Below are 18,596 nucleotides of genomic sequence, written 5' to 3' on the forward strand. Positions count from 1 at the left end.
TCCTGTCCAGAGCATCCTGACCAGCAGGCCAGCTTCCCAAACACACACACACACACACACACACACACACACACACACACACAGACCCACACATACACACCTCACACACACCTCTCCTTGACACACACGGACACACACACCACACACACCACATACACACACACACACACACACACACACACACACACACACACCCCTAGCCACCTAGCCATCCTCGGATGTCTCTCACCTCTTGGTACTCCCCGCCTGGCAAGAAGCTGAGGTTGCTGTTAAGTGCAAAGAGGGCCTCTCGGGCCCCCACATACAGCGTCTTGCCATCCTGGCTCAGCAGAAGGGCCGTGTAGTTGGAGATGTTTTCAGCTTCAAATTTTCTAATCAGCCTTTCTTCAGAGCCTGGGGAGAGAAGCCGGCATGCTTGAGAATGGCCTTGTCCATCTGTTTTAGGATAACTGCATCTAGTCTACGGGAGACCTGCAGGACAGTCAGTGGCATGAACCTGGGGCAATAGGTTGGTTATTAAAAAGAGCATCCATCACTCCTGACACTCAGACATAAAAAAGAAACGCACTAAAGTTCATGGAAAAGGACATTAATTACAGCTCCATTCACAGGAGTGAAAAAGTAGAAACGGGGCTGCAGAGATGGCTCAGTGGTTAAGAGCACTGACTGGGGCTGGTGAGATGGCTCAGTGGTTAAGAGCACTGACTGCTCTTCCAGAGGTCAGTTCCCAGCAGCCACATGGTAGCTCACAACCATCTGTAATGGGATCTGATGCCCTTTTCTGGTGTGTCTGAAGACAGCTACAGTTTGCTCATATACATAATAAAAATAAATAAATCTTAAAAAAAAAAATCGATACCTGAGAGCCCACGGTGGGGGAGAGCAGCATATGAGTCCATTCAATGGGATATAACCCAGCGTGCAGAAACAACATAGATTAGAAACTCCAGAAAATAGCAAATATAGTTGTATAAGAGATATATAGTCTTGCTATGTGTGATGGTACACGCCTGCAATCCCAGCACATGGAAGGATGAGGCAGAGGAATTAGAAGTTTCAGCCCAACCTGGGTTTACTTAAGTGAGACACAGTTTTAAGAGGTAGAGAAAGGGCCAAAAATATGAAGCAAATTAAAATTAAACTTTTAATTTGCTTCATATTTTATAAAAGGACAGGCAGGTGGCCCAGTGGGTAAAGGTGTTGGCCACCAAGCCTGACCACCTGAGTTCAATACCCAGGATCCACATGGTAGAAGAGAGTGATTCCCGGGCTGGTGAGATGGCTCAGTAGGTAAGAGCACCCGACTGCTCTTCCGAAGGTCCAAAGTTCAAATCCCAGCAACCACATGGTGGCTCACAACCACCCATAATGAGATCTGATGCCCTCTTCTGGTGTGTCTGAAGACAGCTATAGTGTACTTACATATAATAAATAAATAAATAAATCTTTAAAAAAAAAAAAAAGAGAGAGAGTGATTACCACAAGCTGTCACCCTACCCCTCGTGAGTGCTATGGCAGTACGCATGCACACATACAAACAGTTGTAATGAAGAGAAGAAAGGTTGACACATTTAACCTCCCTCCCCTGATCCTGCCTCCAGCCAGAGCCCCCGCTCTCAGAGAGACAGTGTCACTAAACATTAGCCTGGTCCTCAATACCTGACTGTGCCACAGACAGCCCACATGCCTGGGGTTGGGGAGTGCTGGGGGGGGGGGTGTGAGAATGAGACTCTGCTGTCCCTCCTGGGAGCTAAGTGGGTCACACTACGCTGTACTAGGCTAACGGGGCTCGGGCTGTGGCACAGTACGTGCTTGTCTAACATGTAAGGGCCTGGGTTTGGTCCCCAACAGCACACATGCTTGTATGTCAGATACACACAAGTGAGGATTACATCAGACATTGGAAGTAAAATGTTAAAGGGTATTGTAAGTGTACTGCTAATTAAAAAAAAAAAAAAAAAGTGTACTGCTAATTTGATTGTAGCTGACACCCAGCCTAGGCCACTGTGAAGTATATAACCCTAGCCCAAATGGAGTTCTTTTTTTTTTTTTTTTTTTTTTTTTTTTGAGACAGCTCTGTTACATAGCCCAGACTAGTCTCAAAATCATGATTCTCCTGCCTCAGCCTCTTGAGTGCTGGGTGACAAGCATGCATTAGCATGCCCAGGCAGGGTATTATTTTAAGTGGCAAAGGAGGGAAAGCACAGAGCATGTAGGGACAGGCGAGGGGGACAAAGAGCCTCATATGTCCCTGTAGCAAGCGGAAAGGCAAGAGACAAGACAGAAAAGGTGGTGTGAGCATCTAATGCTGTGAGCATCTAATGCTGTGAGGCTCTCATGACAGCATGAAGAAGAACACTGGCAGGTGGGAACGCTCAGTGACCCAGAGAACCGGGCACAGAATGCAATGGCTGACAATGTCGGTTCTTACAGCAAAGCTTTTCCTGCTTAACATTTAAAAGAGTGTGTGAGCATGTGGAGATCAGAGGGCATCTTCTGGGAATTGGTACTCTCTTCTACCGTATGAGTCCTAGGGATTGGATTCAGATTATCAGGCTTGGCAACAACAGTGCCCACTGAGCCATCTAGTCAGCATTCATGCATTTATTTATACATACATATATACCCCCCACACACACACACACACAGTACAATGAGACAATTTTAGGACCTACTCATTGTTGCAGAAGATGTAATTATTAAGAGATAATAATTATTTATCACTAAGCAAAAGTGAAGGTTGCAGACTGTCTGGGCAGATGATTTCACTTTGTGGGGAAACCATCCAGACCCGCTGCAGCGGCCCCGAGGAGGACACGCGCCTTTCTCCTCTTTCTTAAATGGATTATTTTGAGGTTTTACAGTAAGCAACTTAAACTTACGTCATGTAAAAGACGTAAATTTAAGAGGGAAAAAGAAACAATCAACGCCCACTGGCCCATCAGTGTGTTCACACTCTGAATAACTGATGGGCGTAGAGAGAAATTATTTAAAACAGAACTAAAACAAACAAAACCCCACTAAGCAGAAGGCAGCCCCTGACCAGCCTCAGGCATGTCCCAACTGACCAGTGGCTCAGGACCATGCAAACAAACACACTCACAGAGCTGGGAAGCCATGAAGACTGCATGCCAGCCAAGCAAAGTGAGGATGACTTCATGTGTGTCTGCGTGTCCCGTGTCTTTACATACCCTCAGCCTGGTTCCAGGAAGAGGTAAGGAAACACAAAGACAAGAAAGTGTTGAGACAGAAGCATTAAAATCATAGGCAGAGAAAAACCAACCTGAAGAAGACAACTAGACCAGAGAGGAAAGAGCGGTCACACAGCAGGTCACGGGATCTTTACATAGCTATCGGGTTGGTTGCAAATTCAGTACCAGGACTCCTGGTAGCCACAGAGAAAGGGGAAATGAAAAACCTTGGTTCTCACACTGTTCAAGAACAGGAAACCACACTAGCCCTTTGACGGAAGCTCAGCTTTTTTTACCACACAGCAAAGGATGCTGAAGCAGCTCTCAGGTGGGGCTTCCCTAGTAAGCCTGCTGAGACACATGGGGTAGATAACAGCTCCAGTCACTGGACAACAGGGCCCCACCGCTGCGCCCCAGAAGCCCTCCTGGGGAGGGATGCGGTGCAGAAGTTTGAGGAAATTTGTATAGCTCTGTGGCTGAAGTTTTGACATACTCCTAAAACCCAGAGTTACACACAGGGCTGCACTAGAACTTTAAGGAACGGTCCTGCCTGAGGCCAGAGGCAGTTGAAACCCAAAGATGACCTCTCTTTAAACCACCAAGAGCCTTTTCTCAAACTTAACTCCTGCAGCTCCAGAGACTTCCAACCCTTAGTACTTCGATAAATTGGGGGGCCAAGGAAAGTTCCAGCACCAATGTCAACCATCGTTAAACATCACCCAGACTCCAGGCCCTCCCAAGAGATTCTGAAACTGCTGGTCTGAGCCTCTTGACCAGCTAGCTCCCAGTGACTAAGGAGGAGGTAGCCCAAGGACTACACTCTGAGAAGCTCCAAGGAGGCCCTTCTGTATGACACCCACTGAATTCACTGTGGCTTCCTGTGTGTATCACAGGGATAAGACAAAAAGTGAGGCTCACGAAGACTCTGGGAGATCAAGACACACAGCGCCTGCACCCCTTTATCTCTTGCACCCCTCAAGGTTTTCTGGAAGCACAGGCTGCCTCGGGTTTGCCAGAGCTTATCTGCCTGCACCGGAGGGCATTTCCACCTGGGTGGGACCTACAGCTCTAATCGGGAAGCCACCCTTGGATTCTGTCCAGAAACAGAAATGCCAAGAGTCCGAGATAAGCACAAGTCCCAGGTGGTAGCTCGACACCCCCTCCACTTCAGCCTGGGTGGATGGCAAGCTGCCCAGGGTCCCTCAGACAAAGTCAAGCCAGGCTGGAGGGGGAGCCCGGGGGCCAGCGGCCCAGGACTCTCCATATCTGCTGGAAACACAGCGAACAGAATGACCAAGGGAAGGAAAGAGGACCATGCCTTGAACTGAGCACAGTGCCTTCACAGCATGCCCTCTCATGCTAGGACCGCCCTCCATCCCTTCCCTCAGCCCGCCACCCTTCTACCCTGGGCCTCAAACTTAAGAGTCATGGTGCGCTGATGAACCCAGCTGTGGACCTCACTATTCCCCACTGGTTATCTCAAAGGACAGACTGAGAACATATACAGGAGTCAAAGACCTGGTTCAAACCCAGCCTCTGCCACTCATAAGGACAAGCCACTTAACCTCTCAGAGCCCCACTTTCCTTATCTGCAAAATGGGGACAATAATAGCCCTCTGCCTCATAGAGTTGTTATGAGAAGAAACGAGATTACGTATGTAAACAATAATGTACATAATAACCCACACTTACTGAGAGCTTTACTCAAAACAACCTTACACACGTTTCCCCTGCGCTGGCATGGTGCCTGGCACACGATCAACACTCGAGTAGCTCAAAAACAAAATCCAAAAGCCCTGCAGGAAAATCCAGCCAGGCAAGCCACAGAGGGCAGGGCAGGGGGTGCGGCCTCCCTTCTGAGAGTTTACAGCATCAGCCCATTCCACCTGAGCCCGAGTGTGGCCCACAAGGGTCTTGTGATCAGATCAGCTAGAAACAGACGGTGTGCTACAAGCACGAATTGGGTGCTGTGACCGCCCAAGCTCCCACGTGTCTGGGGGCCACCTCAACAAAGTGGCTGTGTAGACGTCTGTGTAGAGGGCCCTGCCTGAGCCTGCCCACGTCTGTGTGTCTGTGTGCCTATGCGCACGGAACCTTGAGGCCTGTCCAGGCTTGTGCAGGAGTGCCTGGTGCTCTTTGTGCAGAGGTGACTGGAGAGGTGGAGGTGTGTGTGTGTTCTCTGTTGTGCTGCAGAGCATGTTCCACCTGGTCTCCTGGCTGTGAATACCGCTCAGGTATTCTCCCCGTTTCCCGACGTGGGGCTTAACCCTAACTAGAAACCCTGGCTGCTGTCCCAATCAGGACTGAACCTCTCTAAGGGGCCCCAGGCATCTTAAGCTAGTGGCTGCCCAGGAGCTGGGGCTCCCCCAAGGGCCTCTGCTCCCCGTGAGTTCTCCATCCTTCAAGAAAGTAGGATAGAGCTATCAGTCTAGGGCAGACACCTGCAGGATCCCACACCCCAACCTAGCAGGAAGTGATGCGGGAATTTCTCAGCCCCCAGCCTCACAGAGACTCTCCCTCTCCCTGTGACTCAGCCGGAAGCTTGGAACTTTCTGAGTTAAAACAGGAATAGGGATCAGCCCCACCTTAGGCAGTGCTGACTCAAGAGTCCCACCCCACTTTGCTCTGCTCTGTGACTCCTGAGCCACCACAGTGAGACGCTGACCTGGCCCTAACTTCTTGTCCTCCACAGGCCCCAGCAGGATAAGGCCAGAAAACCCCGCTTCCCTGCAGAGTCAGAGCAAGGTCTGCAACGGTGTGAAAGGCCTCCTGGGTGTCTCAGGGACATCATGCCAAGTCACCAGAACCTTGAACCCACTTGCTACAGTCAGCAGCAAACTGACCTATATGCACTTCCTCTCTCCAAGCCACCCAGAGCTGACCAGGAAGCAGCCACCTTGTCCCCAGGCTACATAAGTGGGGAGCCAAGGTCGACATTCACTGGACTAAGGTTTGGACAGAGTCCATAGAAGAGGGTTAGTCCCAATGTGGTGGCTACCATGGGGCTATGTGCCAAAGTCTCCCCTGGGCTGAAGTCCTCAAGAATCCATTTGTCAGCTTGGAATTCAAGTCAGTAATCCTAGCGCTATGGAACGTAAAAGCATGAAGGGTCAGAAGTTCCAAGTCATCTTTGGCTCCAAAGCAAGTGTGACCCCAGCATGGTCTACACAAGACTTTGTCTCAACCCATCCCTCACCCCACAACAACAACAAAAAAGCATTTACAGCACCTGGGAGACTGCGGAAGAACTTCCGGGAAGTTTCCGGATCTCTAGGCTATACCTCAAGACCCTGACCCCAGAACAAAACCAACAGTAATAACAGTACTAGATCAAAAGGAGCGAGAGATGGGGTGCCCTGACCCGTCAGAGCCCCTAAGCCACGAGACCTCTGCTACCCAAGCTGTTCTAACACCTTCAGGCCTTGACCTCTGCCCAACCCCTCTAGGCCCCACGCAGGACCATGGTCAGCTCCTGTGTCCCTCTGTTCCGTGGCTGGCCACTCTAACTCTCTTCTCCTGTGCCCTCTGCCTTCCTACCCACCTTCTTCCTCACAGAGGTCCCCAGTTTTTCTCTGAAGAAACAGGGGCCACTGAATACAGTGACTTCAATGTCCACCTTCACCACACATGGAGGCCCTCCCTTTCAGAAAACACCTTGTTCCTTCTAGAAACCTTCTAGAGAAACTCCTCCAGAGAGCTTTTGCCTTTCTTCACCTCCCACACACTCTTCTAGGGAACTGGCCTCAACCAGCCCCACATGTGGTGGGTGAGCCCTCTTAGGCCCAGGAAATGTCTCACAAGATGACTTGATGACACATCCTCCAGGGGTCAGGGCCATCTCACAGGCTCAAGGGTCATCTCACGGCTACCTCACACACCCTGGGCTCTGCAGAGAAAGTCCCACAAGTCCCTCCAGGTGGGGTAGGGGTAGGATTAATCACCACTTCAGGTATGAGGTAGGAGTGGGATATGAACCTGTGCTGCCCAGCTCCTGTCTGGGGTGTTAACCACTCTTTGGCCTCTCAAGGCTTTTCTCTCTCATGTGTTGCTCTTGATCTTCTCACTCTAAGAAGGGTCACATGTCTACACCTACCACAGAGTCTGGTGAACCCCCAGGCACAGGGTTAGTCCAAGGACACCCTCCTGTGGGCCCCTCTCATGCCCCTTTGTGCCACTGTGTCTTGGAATCTCATGCCTCTCTACCCTCCAGCTCAGCCACCTGTCGCCTTCCTCTCCTCAGCCACGCACATGCAACCTATCCTTAACTTCTGCCGACTTCCCCTCCTTTGAATTTTCCTAATCTGCCTCACCTCACTAGTCTACAACCATGGTCCTGACCGAGGCCCCTGCTCCTCCTACCCAGGCTACTCTAGCCTCCCCAGTGCCCCGTACTACAGCTGAAAGGCTCTCCAAGATCTGTCACTACCATCACCTCACAAAGACGGCCATGGTGGAGCATCACCCAATGCAGGCCCCACACCCATTTAGAGGATGACACAGAACTGAAGTTCAAGGGTGCTTTGGTCACGGCCAGCTCTGTGCTGCTGTTCCCCCTGACTAAGCTATACACATCATCTCTTCTATAGGCCTTCCTGAATCTCCAGTCACATGAGGGTATAGCTGCTCTTTGGCTATTCTGTGGGTTCTTCTTTCTTTCAACCTTCTCCACCACTTTTCTTCCACCCTTTCAACCACCTAACACTAAAGAGATCCCAGAATAAAGTTAGGGGTCAGGAAAGGGGGGCAACGCTATTGTTAGACTACTTCCTGCTGATTCGGGGCATTAAGTTCCATGGGGCAAGTTTGATCTTCACAGTCAAGATATCTGATATCTTATTGTTTCTTCTTTGCACACAGTTACTTAACAAACCACAAACAACAACTGACCAACAACCCACCCATGCCTGAAGGGCCCTAGCATTTATACAACCTCTAAAAAGGCCCCAGAATCCCAAACGTCACACAATCGCAGAATCAATCTGCAGCTGGCAAACCCATGCCCCTGCCACAGCACGAGGCAAACCACAGTCAGCTGCTATGGACAGTCTGAAGCAGCCCCGTACCACACACCTGGGACTAAGACAAAAAACAGATTTTTATATTTCTGTGCTTTTTAAAGAAATCTAAATTCCAAAATTGAGGGCCTGCCATAGGTTACACACCTGCCGCAGTCTCGGGAGACATTTTCCTTATTGATGAGCTCTGACTTGTCCCACCAAACAGAAGAGCGTTGTCTAAATCTTATTGCTACCCCAAGCATGCATCACCTGGTCAGGTGACTTCAAAGGAGGTGTGTTATGAATGTTTGTTGATTGAGTAAAAAACAGAGTCCCTCATTCTAAGGCGCTATCGTCCAGAAAGAAGCCCTAGACTGATAGAAGTCAGCACGGGGTTCCTTAAGGTTTTTGCTCCACACTGTGTCTGACCCCTCCAATCACCGGCAGCTCACTCAGTTGTAGCACTCAAAGGCCACAGAGAGACATGTAGCAGCTAAAACTGGTGCAGGAAATAGAAAATGAGCCACAGAGCTGCAGAGCAATGGCTAGGAAGTACTGATCACGTGGGTAACCTGCCTCTAAGCTTGAAGGCCTGCAGGAGGGCTTTGATGACTAACAGAGTGTTGCACTCAGCACTCCTCTTCCTGCCCTACTGTGCTCCCCTCCCATCTTCTGCACCTTTTCACACACATGGGACAGGCTTTCTCTGTGTAACACTGGTCTCTGGTGCCACTCAGGCAAGGGAAACAGAATTGGTATGGATGAACAGAATACGCAGGCTTGAGGTCCTCAAGAGGAGGTGGCTGCTTAGCCCCAGTTGCTTATTATTAGGAAGAGGGGCCCTGCCTTACCAGAGTCCCCTAGGGCCAGAAATTTGGATTTTTATACAAAATTTCCTAGGTTTTATGTATCAGCCATTAATTTAAAATTCCGAAGTCACTTGGAAGCCAAGCAAAATATTCCCCCAGGCTGGCTTTGGCCATCACCTCTAATGTGCAAGCCTCTGATATATGTGTCCCTTATTCCCTGGCCAAACCCACTGATATCCAATGTGACAGTGCCTTCGGGGTCTCAGCTGGCTCCCTTGCTCCGTCTGCTCGGTTGAGCGAGGAGTGACCTCAACAGACTTCTTTACCAGATGGAGTCACATAGCTGACAATCAGTAAAGGGCTGAGCTGGGCTACTCTGCCGCCTGCCTTTGTGTAGCTGGCAGGTGAAGCCAGAGGTAGCTGTTCTCTGAGAAAGAATGAGGCTCCCGAGTCGAGACACAAACTGGCCCAAGCAGTCTCTTATCTCTAGTGACCCATGACCCTGACAGAATGAGGTGGCTTGTCTGGGGCTCAACATTTTTCTACACTGGGTGAAACAATACCACTGCACAGGCTGGAGTGAGCCGAGCCCAGTGGGAACTGAAAGTGGCTGGTGTGTTCCTCTTCGGTGGTAGGGAGCCTCTCACACAAGGTGAGTGAGGGGAGGCACAGTGGTTCCTTAGCAGATAAGAGGCTCTGTGTTCCTGGGTTCCACTCTACCCATGAGGGCAAAAAAAAAAAAAAAAATGTCCCAAAGGTAGCCAATTAGCCACCTTCGCCACTCTTCTGAAGAAAAGAGAAATGAGGGCTCTGTCTCCCACCCATCACACCTATCACAGCCTCTCCCTGAAGCACCTCTCCTAACCCAGGCTAGATGAAGGGCTTCCAGACAGGCTCACGGGCTTGGGAAGGAGCACCCTGAAGCGGATAAATCCCTCTCCTCTGTGGTCCTCAGCCATACTCCTCACTGTGCCAGCCATCTCCTAGGTTCCCAAGGCTGGAACACCAGCTAGGACCCTAACGGGTTGTGGGCAGTCCTATGGCAGAGATGAACACACAAGAACAGGGCTAACAGCCGGGCGTGGTGGCGCACGCCTTTAATCCCAGCACTCGGGAGGCAGAGGCAGGTGGATTTCTGAGTTCGAGGCCAGCCTGGTCTACAAAGTGAGTTCCAGGACAGCCAGGGCTACACAGAGAAACCCTGTCTCGAAAAACCAAAAAAAAAAAAAAAAAAAAAAAAAAAAAAAAGAACAGGGCTAACAGTGATCCAGGGGATGTCGGAAGGCAATGGTAGTAGCAGAGGAAAGGCTTGTGGTCATCAGGATGGCGAGAAGCAAGTTCCCTGTGTCACGACGACACTGTCCCCTAGGGGAAGCTGGCTTCTTTCCTGATGTGGCAAACTCTCCCAGGACAGGGAGGTCAGAGGTAAAGAGCAGGGAGGCCAACTGGGGAAAGTGGCTATACAGTCCAGTCTTTTGAGACAGAGCTCTCCCAGATGCTGATCGGGAGAGGGAAGGCACGGAGCACGGCACTAGTTCTGTGGATCCTCTTTCCCCTGGGGTGCAGGGAGGGCTCCACCTGAAACTTCTGAGCCCTGACCCAGCCTAAGCAACCACAGAGATGGGACAAGGGCCACAGGCTCTAAAAAGGGAGATGTGTATGGTGACGTTGACTTTGCAGACCTCTCAACCAGGTCCCATCAACCAGAAGATGACTACACTATGCGGTATATCACAAGTTCCTCCTACACTCTACAAATGTAGGAGGCACAGCACCAGCTGAATGACTTCCACAGAGCAGAGAGCAGCAGCAAAGGGGGGGTGGGGGGTGGGGGAGGCGTGAGGCAAAATCCAGTCCCAAGCACTGGAGGGTCCTGAGCCACAGAATAACGCTGAAAGGGACAAAACCAGAAGCTCTTGAAATGGGGGCAAACCTAAGCAAGTCAGTGGGAATGACCTCCCATCGACCCTTGGGACCTGGGCAGAGCAGGCGCCACCATGCAGAGCTCAGCATCCACCTCCTGCAGGAAGGCTGGTGGGCTTGGGCAGGGTAGCATGCAGCAGACGCTGCTCCCTTCCATGGGCATGGGCAGGCTGCATGTGTCGGGACTCACGCCAAGCATTTTACATATGCTATTTCCATAATCCTCTCAGGAGCCTGGGATATGGGCCCTGCTATTCTTCTGGTTCTGTGGACAAGGATACAGGCTTAAGAAGGCCACTGCTTGCCATTTGATGTGTCCTTTGATGAGAGTGGTGAGCCAGCTTTCCCAGACTGGCTCTCGGCCCCCATTCTTGAAGCTCTCCACCGTCCACGTGCCTCTGAAAGGTCATGAACAGGCCCACATATGAGACAGAACTACAGAGTCTCACGCCGGGCCGAGGTCATGTGAGGCAGAGGTTAATAAGCAGGCAAGAGGGAACCAGAACCGCGGCCAGCACAGGGGCCACTCAGGCATCCTTGACTCAGATGGGCAGCTGGCTCGTGCCAAGTGCCATGTTCTCCAAATTCAATGGGGTTTTGTTGACTGCGTTTTGCAGGCCTACAGATTTAATTCCAATCTGGTTCATACACTTTCCAGAGCAGGACGTCTCTGGGGCTGGGAGACATTAATAACTCTTTTAATTGCCCAAATAAGGTGGTTCCACCAGACTTCAGTAGGCTGTGGGAGCAGTTTTGTTTTGCTTCTTCAAGGCCAGATTCCTGCTCTTACCCCACTTTACAGCCCCGGAGTGGAGATTCCATTGTAAAAGAACCCAAATTTCATGCTCTGCTCTGAAGCATGGCTTTCACAGACTTCCAGCTGGCTTAGGAATCCTCATGGCCGCTCCCCGACTCTCACCCAAAATGTCCCGGGTCTTCCTTCCCTCTCCTGACCATTAGGTGAAGTCACAAGAACACCTACAAGCTAAGGGCTCCCAAGAACCATCAGCAGGAATGAGAGTTCTCTCTGAGCCCCTAGATGCAGAATAAACAGGACTTCCCACTTCAAGGGACTTGGTTTTAGATCACAGATGAAGTCCACTATCCATAAGCTCAGGTTCTTGAGAGTGGACTTGGGTGGGAATTCAGTTCAGGTGGTGGGAAAAGGGGTGTGGTCTCAGTTCTGTGCAATTCCTGATAGGCCTGCCTGTGTCAGAAGGCTAAAAGGCCTTGGGCCAGGCACCCATGGTCACCATGGGCCTGCCAAGGATGGGTACAATGCCAGGAACATCTAACAAGCCCCCAGGGATGAAACAGGAAACTGTGTCAGGCCAGACTCAAAGGGCGAGCCAGTTCAGTCACCAGGGCATTCCCCATGTGGGACTCCAGCCACAGGACCTGCCTGTAGCTGGGAGGAAAGGAAGCAGAAGCAGGTCTCAAGGGTGCTGTGGAGGCCCGGGAAGGTAAAGCTCTGTGGTGGCAGGGGAGCTCAGTCAGGTGTGGATGCACACCCAGTGCTGAGGTGGCTGGGCATGGCTGCAACGCTGCAGAGCTTAGGGAGGACTGAAAAAGCATCCCCACCCCTACCCCCTGGCAGAACCTAGAATTCACCCCCGCCCCCAATCACAATAAAATTATGTTCCTGTCCTGCCAGCCCGTTCAACCCCTCAGCTGGATACCTCTGTACAGTGCACAAGTCACACACTGCCCACCTGTGGCAGCCCTGAATGATCAGGGAATTGTGGGAGGTGGCCAGGTCCTGGAACTATACAGCTAACCAAAGACAGATGCTCTCCCAGGAAAAAGGGCCTCTCTATGCCCCTATCAAGTCTTCACATCACTCCCTAAGGCAAAAGACCTACTGTGTTTGGTGTAGCCCCAAAAGCTAGTCCTGCCTTCCCCAGGCATAAGCGGAATCCACACGTGTCTCCATCTCACAGCCCCTGCCTTATCCCTAAGGCTGAGAGGGGCTAAGGGGCTGGGACAGCAGTTCTCAACATGCGGGCCTCAACCCATTAGCAAATTTACAATTATGAAGTAGTAACAAAAGTAATTTATGGTTGGGGATCATCACAACCTGAGGGACTGTATTAAAGGGTTGCCGCATCGGGAAGGCTGAGAACCACTGCTCTAGGGAGACACAGAATGACAAGAAGCAGCAGGGGTATGTATGGCTCAGAGCACTTGCCCAACACAGGATGGGTTCCATACCTAGCTCATAAGTCCACCCTGGGTCAACAGGGTGAGGGGGTCATGGGGAGATGGCGCATCAGGGAAAGGGATTTGACACCAAACCTGAGGACCTGAGCTTAGGTCCTGAGATCCACACGGCTGAGGGAGGATTTCGCCAGCAGCTGCCCTCTGACCTCACTGACCTTCACATGTACGTCATGTTTTCGTGTGCCCTTACACCCACACACAAGCTAAGTAAGTGTTTTAAATCGGCAGAGCGTCAGTCCTGGGTTCCGATTTCAGTCATTTCTCACTTCAAGAACAGAACTCCTAAGAAGCAGCAGTCAACTCAGGAACCATCCCCACCCACAGCGAACCACCCAGTTCCATGCAGGAGTGGTCCGAGTTTAACATAACAAGAATGACAGCAAACACCCGCGGAGAGGTTTCTGTACCAAGCCCTATCCTAAGGACTTTGCAACTGGTAATGAGCTGCGCCTTGAGCAAGGCACTAATATCCCATTTTACAGATGAAGAAATCAAGGCACAGAGAAGTTGTTTACTTAAGGTCATGTGGGAACTAAGTGGCTGAGACAGGATTTGAACTTGAGCTACCAACAATGTTTTGGATAAGGGTCTGAGATCCTAGTAGGAGCCTTAACTGAAGAGCTGACTCTATCCTTTTGCAAATGGGATGCTTTTAGGGGTGGGGATGCAATATGGAGTAGGAAGTCTGGTAGCGTTTTAGTCTGTAACCTCTAATTTATGCACTAACTCACAGTGACAGTTTGCAATTTAGAGGGGTTCGGCCAAACATTGTCTGTTGGCACCTATGTGCCTGATGCCCTCCGAATGTACCAAGTTTTATGAATTTCCCAAGATGGCTTTGCAGGGTATCTAAGCCTGAGGCGACTTTGCAGGGGAGGAAGCTGGAGTGCAGGCAGTAGGAAGTACTTGCTGGGCTAAGTCCCTAGAATTCCAAACGTTGAGGTTCCCTGGAGAAGGTTCAGGGGCGATCAGACTAAAGGAAGTAAAGAATGAGTGGAGGGTTGGAAACACAGGCGGTCAGGGGCAGCTGTAAACCGCCAAAAAAGGAATGTGGCCCACCAGGGTGATACCCTCAGGTCCCTCTAGACAGGGTACAGATGGGTCTTCGCAATGTCAGTTTCCAAGTCCCTGTGTTTGGGAGTAGGGGATGAATTCTCCAGGTCGATCAGTCAGAGATGTGCCGGCAGGGAGGAAAGACCTGGCACCCACCCGCCAAGCTCCAGGCTCTGCTGTGGCTGACTGAGAATATCATAAGCCCAGAGTTTATAGTACGGCCAGCAGCAGTGCCCTCAGCCCCGTGCCGTTGGTGGCTCCACGGCTGACTCTGGTCAGCATCAAAGACAAGTAAATGAGTAGGCAGGATGGCTGGCACCTGAGGCCCCTAGTGCCAAGTGTACTCCCTCCTAGAAGAGCAGCTGCAACCGAGCAAGAAAGCGGCCCTCTCCAAGTCCAAATAGAAAATGGAAGAAAAGGGCTCTCAGTTCCCTAGCTTCCCTCCTCTTTCGCTTTGACCACAGCACTTGGGAAAGAGAACTGCTTTCCTGGTCCTAGTGGACCTCAACCTCTCCTTTGTCGTGGCCACCCCACCAAGCATCTCCTTGCCCGCGCTCCCCTCCTTCTGCCGCGCCCCATAGCACTTACCCAGCGGCACACTGATCCGGGGGCCGAGCGCCCGCGTCGTCGTCGTCGTCCACAGCAGCAGCAGTAGCAGCAGCAGCAGCAGCGCGCGCCGCAGGACAGCGGAGCGGCTCGCCCGGCCCATCGCGGCGCGTGGAGCTCGGACCGCAGCAGGCAGCGGCGTCCTCCTCCGGCTCAGGTTGCTCAAGTGGAATCGCAGGCTGGAGCCCCGCCCCGCGGTTCGGCCGGGAGTCCTTCCCTCGGCCTCCGCCTCTGGACCTGGGGGTGGGAGGCAGGGAAGGTGGTCACGTGAGCCGCCGCACCGTAGGCTCCCTCTGCCCAGTGCTGCGGGTGAAAGCCCCGCGCTCTCGCCGCAGGGAGGAGGGCGCGAAGCAGGAAGTCGATGGGTAGGCCGGCCTCCTAGCTGGTCCTTGCCCAGCTCTTTCCCCTTCCTCCTTCCTGGGCGCTGGAGTACGAGGGGCGCTGGATCGAGTCACCCGACTTGGGGCACGGGGGGGGGGGGGGGGGGGCGGAGCAGAGCCTGGGGACCTGAAGCCCGGCCCGCCCTCCTTCCGGCTCCCGGGAACCCTGCCCCACATGCCCCCTACCTACCCCCACCCCCGCTCTGGGAGCTGTGCAGACTCTGAGACGGAGACTGGTAGCTTTCCAGTCTTACTTCCGCGAGAGGTCTATGTATGGTCTAGAATCTAGATAATCTGCTGGGTTGTCCATGCTTAGAATTCTGTCCACGCGAAGCCCGGGGCCGGCGCAGAATCAGTTCAAGTGGGATAATAGGATTTCATGGACTGTACTGCCAAAGAGGCTAGACCTTGCACCCACAACCAGCACGTGGCTGAGCATAGGAAAGGATTCCCTAAGGCTGGAATGAGACGCCAGGGGTATCCACCCGCAGGTACACCAATCTGAAGTCAATTTGGTGGAGCCACAGCAAAGTAATAGAGGGAAATAAAGAGGGGGAGATCAACAAAGAAAGACATCAAGGTTTTGGAAACCACTTTCAGCTTTTCCTAGGTGCATGGATAAAATTAAAAACTTAAAAATATGTGTTCATTGTTCTTGTGGCAATGAAACCACTTCCCCCAGACTTTTCTGCAGTTGTCGAAGCTACACTGCACTCGCTGCTGCCCATGTGGGCAGTTCCAGAGCCACATCTTTCTACTCTCGTCCCCACCCCCACAGGCAGGTGGCAGTCAGAGCAGACAAGTTCTTGGATGGTCTCAGGTCTTCTTTCTTACATCCAAACTTCCCCATGCTCCACCATTCCTGTACTGTCACCACCCTGACATCCTTCTACAGTCTCTGTCTTTTCTCGTATGCCTCATGTCCAAATGCACTAGTTAACCCATCATCTGAAATGTACCGTTTCTGCTAACTGCTGCTTCCTTTCCTCCTGTAATCTCTTCTCAAACACAGTAGACAGAGTCTACTCCACAAGTTGTGACCTCTGACTTGTGTGTTTGTGTGTGTAACATAAAATATATATGCAGGCAAAACACCAATACACATGAAATAAATAGCACTTTAAAAACTGTTTCAAGGTCAGGCCTGTAGCCCAGGCTTTTAATCCCATCAGACCTGGGAGTCAGAAGCAGGAAGATTTCTTGAGTTTTACAGAGCCAGTTCCAGGACACCAAGGCTACAAAGGACACAAAGAAATCCTGTCTAAAAAAAAAAAAATGTTTTTTTACATGTATCTGTCTGTCAGTGTGAGGGTGTGAGACCCCTGGAACTGGAGTCCTGACAGTTATGAAGATGCTGGGAATTTAGCCCAGAGCCTCCAGAAGAGCAGCCAGCGCTCTTATTGCTGAGCCATCACTCCAGCCTCAGATTCATTTATCTGTCTGTCTTTATGATATCAGGTTTCTCTGTGTAGTCTTGACTATCCTGGAACTCCTGTAAACCAGGCTGGCCTTGAACTCACAAAAATCCTCCTGCCTCTGACCCCCCCTTCCCCAAGTACTGGGACTAAAAGCATGTGCCACCACTGCCCGGCTGAAAATAAATTTCTAAAGTCAGCTGGAAATGGTGGTATTTAATTCTAGCACTTGGCAGGTGAGGGGGGTGGGGGTAGGATCAGGAATCCAAGGCAGCCTCAGGTACATAGCTTGAGGCCAATCTAGGCTATGGGAAACTCTGTCTCAGACAACAACAAACCGAAAACAGAACTTATATAAATACATACATAAATAAAATGAAAGTCCAGGTGCAGCTTTCCCCTGCTCAACCTCCCAGGCCCCTGGAATGGTGCCTGTACACATGGCAGGCATCTTCAATAAGTGTTGGTTGAAGGAATGCCTGGGTGACCGAGGATGACAAGGGTCAGACTACTACAGGCTCCTGTTGGCTAACAACCTAGAACAATCTTCTGATGCCGATTTCTGTCTAATGAAGAGTGCCCCAAACCTGAAATTATGCAATAACTTTTTCAACTGAACACAAGACTTCAAAATTATCTCTCTTAAATCTATTGGTTCTGGCCCAGATTTCATCCCACGGAGGTTGTTTTGAATATTGATTCTATTATCATACATTTGGCACCTCCTTTCCTGGGTTTGAGTCATTGTAAATTTTGCTAAGTACTCCTTAGACCTTTAATCAAGTTACTGATAAAAATAATGGGTGTGCAGATTTAGCCTCCAGATCTTGGTTTCTGCACACCGCTCCTCTATAAAAGCAGAGCGCTCTCCTTGGAGAATGAGGGAAAGTACAAGGTAAAGAGCTCATTTTGTTGGGCCTGAAAGCAAAGCAAAGCCTAATGAGGCCATGCCTGAAGAGACAGTGTGATGACCACGTGGAGAGGAGCCAGGCGATGGCCATTTGGTTATCAAACAGCATAAGTAATGGATTCTAATGCAGCAAATGAAAATACAACCCATTAGTCAATAGTGTGACTCCGAGAGAAAGGGAAAGAGAAGGGAAGGGAAGGAAATGTCTTTATGTACAAACGCTGCTGCTAAGTGTAGAAACAGAAGGACTAGAAAGAGCACTTAGCAAAGACCACAGTTGGACATAAAGACTGGGGAAACAGTGTCTGACGGCCAGTCCCACAGCTGATCACTAGCCCAAAGGCAAATGTATGCCTGCCAACGAGACCTGGTGGCCGCCATCCGAACCAAGTGGTCAGCCATGATAGGAGTAGTATGATGGAATTTTTGCTTGCCTCCCATATGATGCCCTGAGAACTTCACATTATCAGTCCCTGCAGTGTTCCTACAAAGGGTTTAACCCACGTCTAATAATAAGGACGAAAGCAGATACAGCCAATATGAAGAACATTCTATGGGATAACTATCCTGGGTCAGTCTGATCTCAGAAGTAAGTGTGTGTGTGTGTGTGTGTGTGTGTGTGTGTGTGTGTGTGTGTGTGAGAGAGAGAGAGAGAGAGACAGAGAGAGAGAGACAGAGAGAGAGAGACAGAGAGAGAAGAGGAGGAGGGAAAGGAACAAGAGGAAGAAGAAGCGGAGGAAAAAGAGGAGGAGGAGGAGGAGGAGGAAGAGAAAAAGGCAACCAAAACACATTTGTAACCCAGAGGCCTGCAGATCCCTGCTCGCCAGCCTAACTTACTTGGCAAGTTCCAGACCAGTGAAAGACTGTCTCAAAAAAAAAAAAAAAAAAGTGGATGGCTCGGAGGAATTACATACAAGGTTGTTTTCTGGCCTCCATACACACATACAAATACACACACATGCCTGTGAATACATGCATAAGATCTACGTGCACACACATATCCATGCATATCCATACACATGCACACACAAGCTTTGTCAAAAAATCAGTTTTTGCTAACTACAGCATTTCCTTCATCTGCTCTGCACCCCA

The 18,596-nt window shown here is 50.7% G+C and overlaps 1 protein-coding gene across 1 annotated transcript in view; it reads right to left on the minus strand.

The window, feature by feature from the left end:
- Positions 1–18,596, minus strand: part of Sema4b (semaphorin 4B) — a 40,194-nt gene that overhangs the window by 13,417 nt on the left and 8,181 nt on the right. Inside the window, exons 2-3 of the mRNA XM_021166549.2 lie at positions 14,782–15,036; positions 230–393 (exon numbers count right to left, since the gene is read on the minus strand). Of these exons, the coding sequence (XP_021022208.1) occupies positions 230–393; positions 14,782–14,902 (285 nt within the window). The 5' untranslated portion in view covers positions 14,903–15,036. The remainder of the gene's footprint in view (positions 1–229; positions 394–14,781; positions 15,037–18,596) is intronic.

The sequence above is a fragment of the Mus caroli genome, unplaced genomic scaffold, assembly GCF_978045245.1.
Source record: "Mus caroli unplaced genomic scaffold, Mus_caroli_1 scaffold_8, whole genome shotgun sequence".
Taxonomy (NCBI): domain Eukaryota; kingdom Metazoa; phylum Chordata; class Mammalia; order Rodentia; family Muridae; genus Mus; species Mus caroli.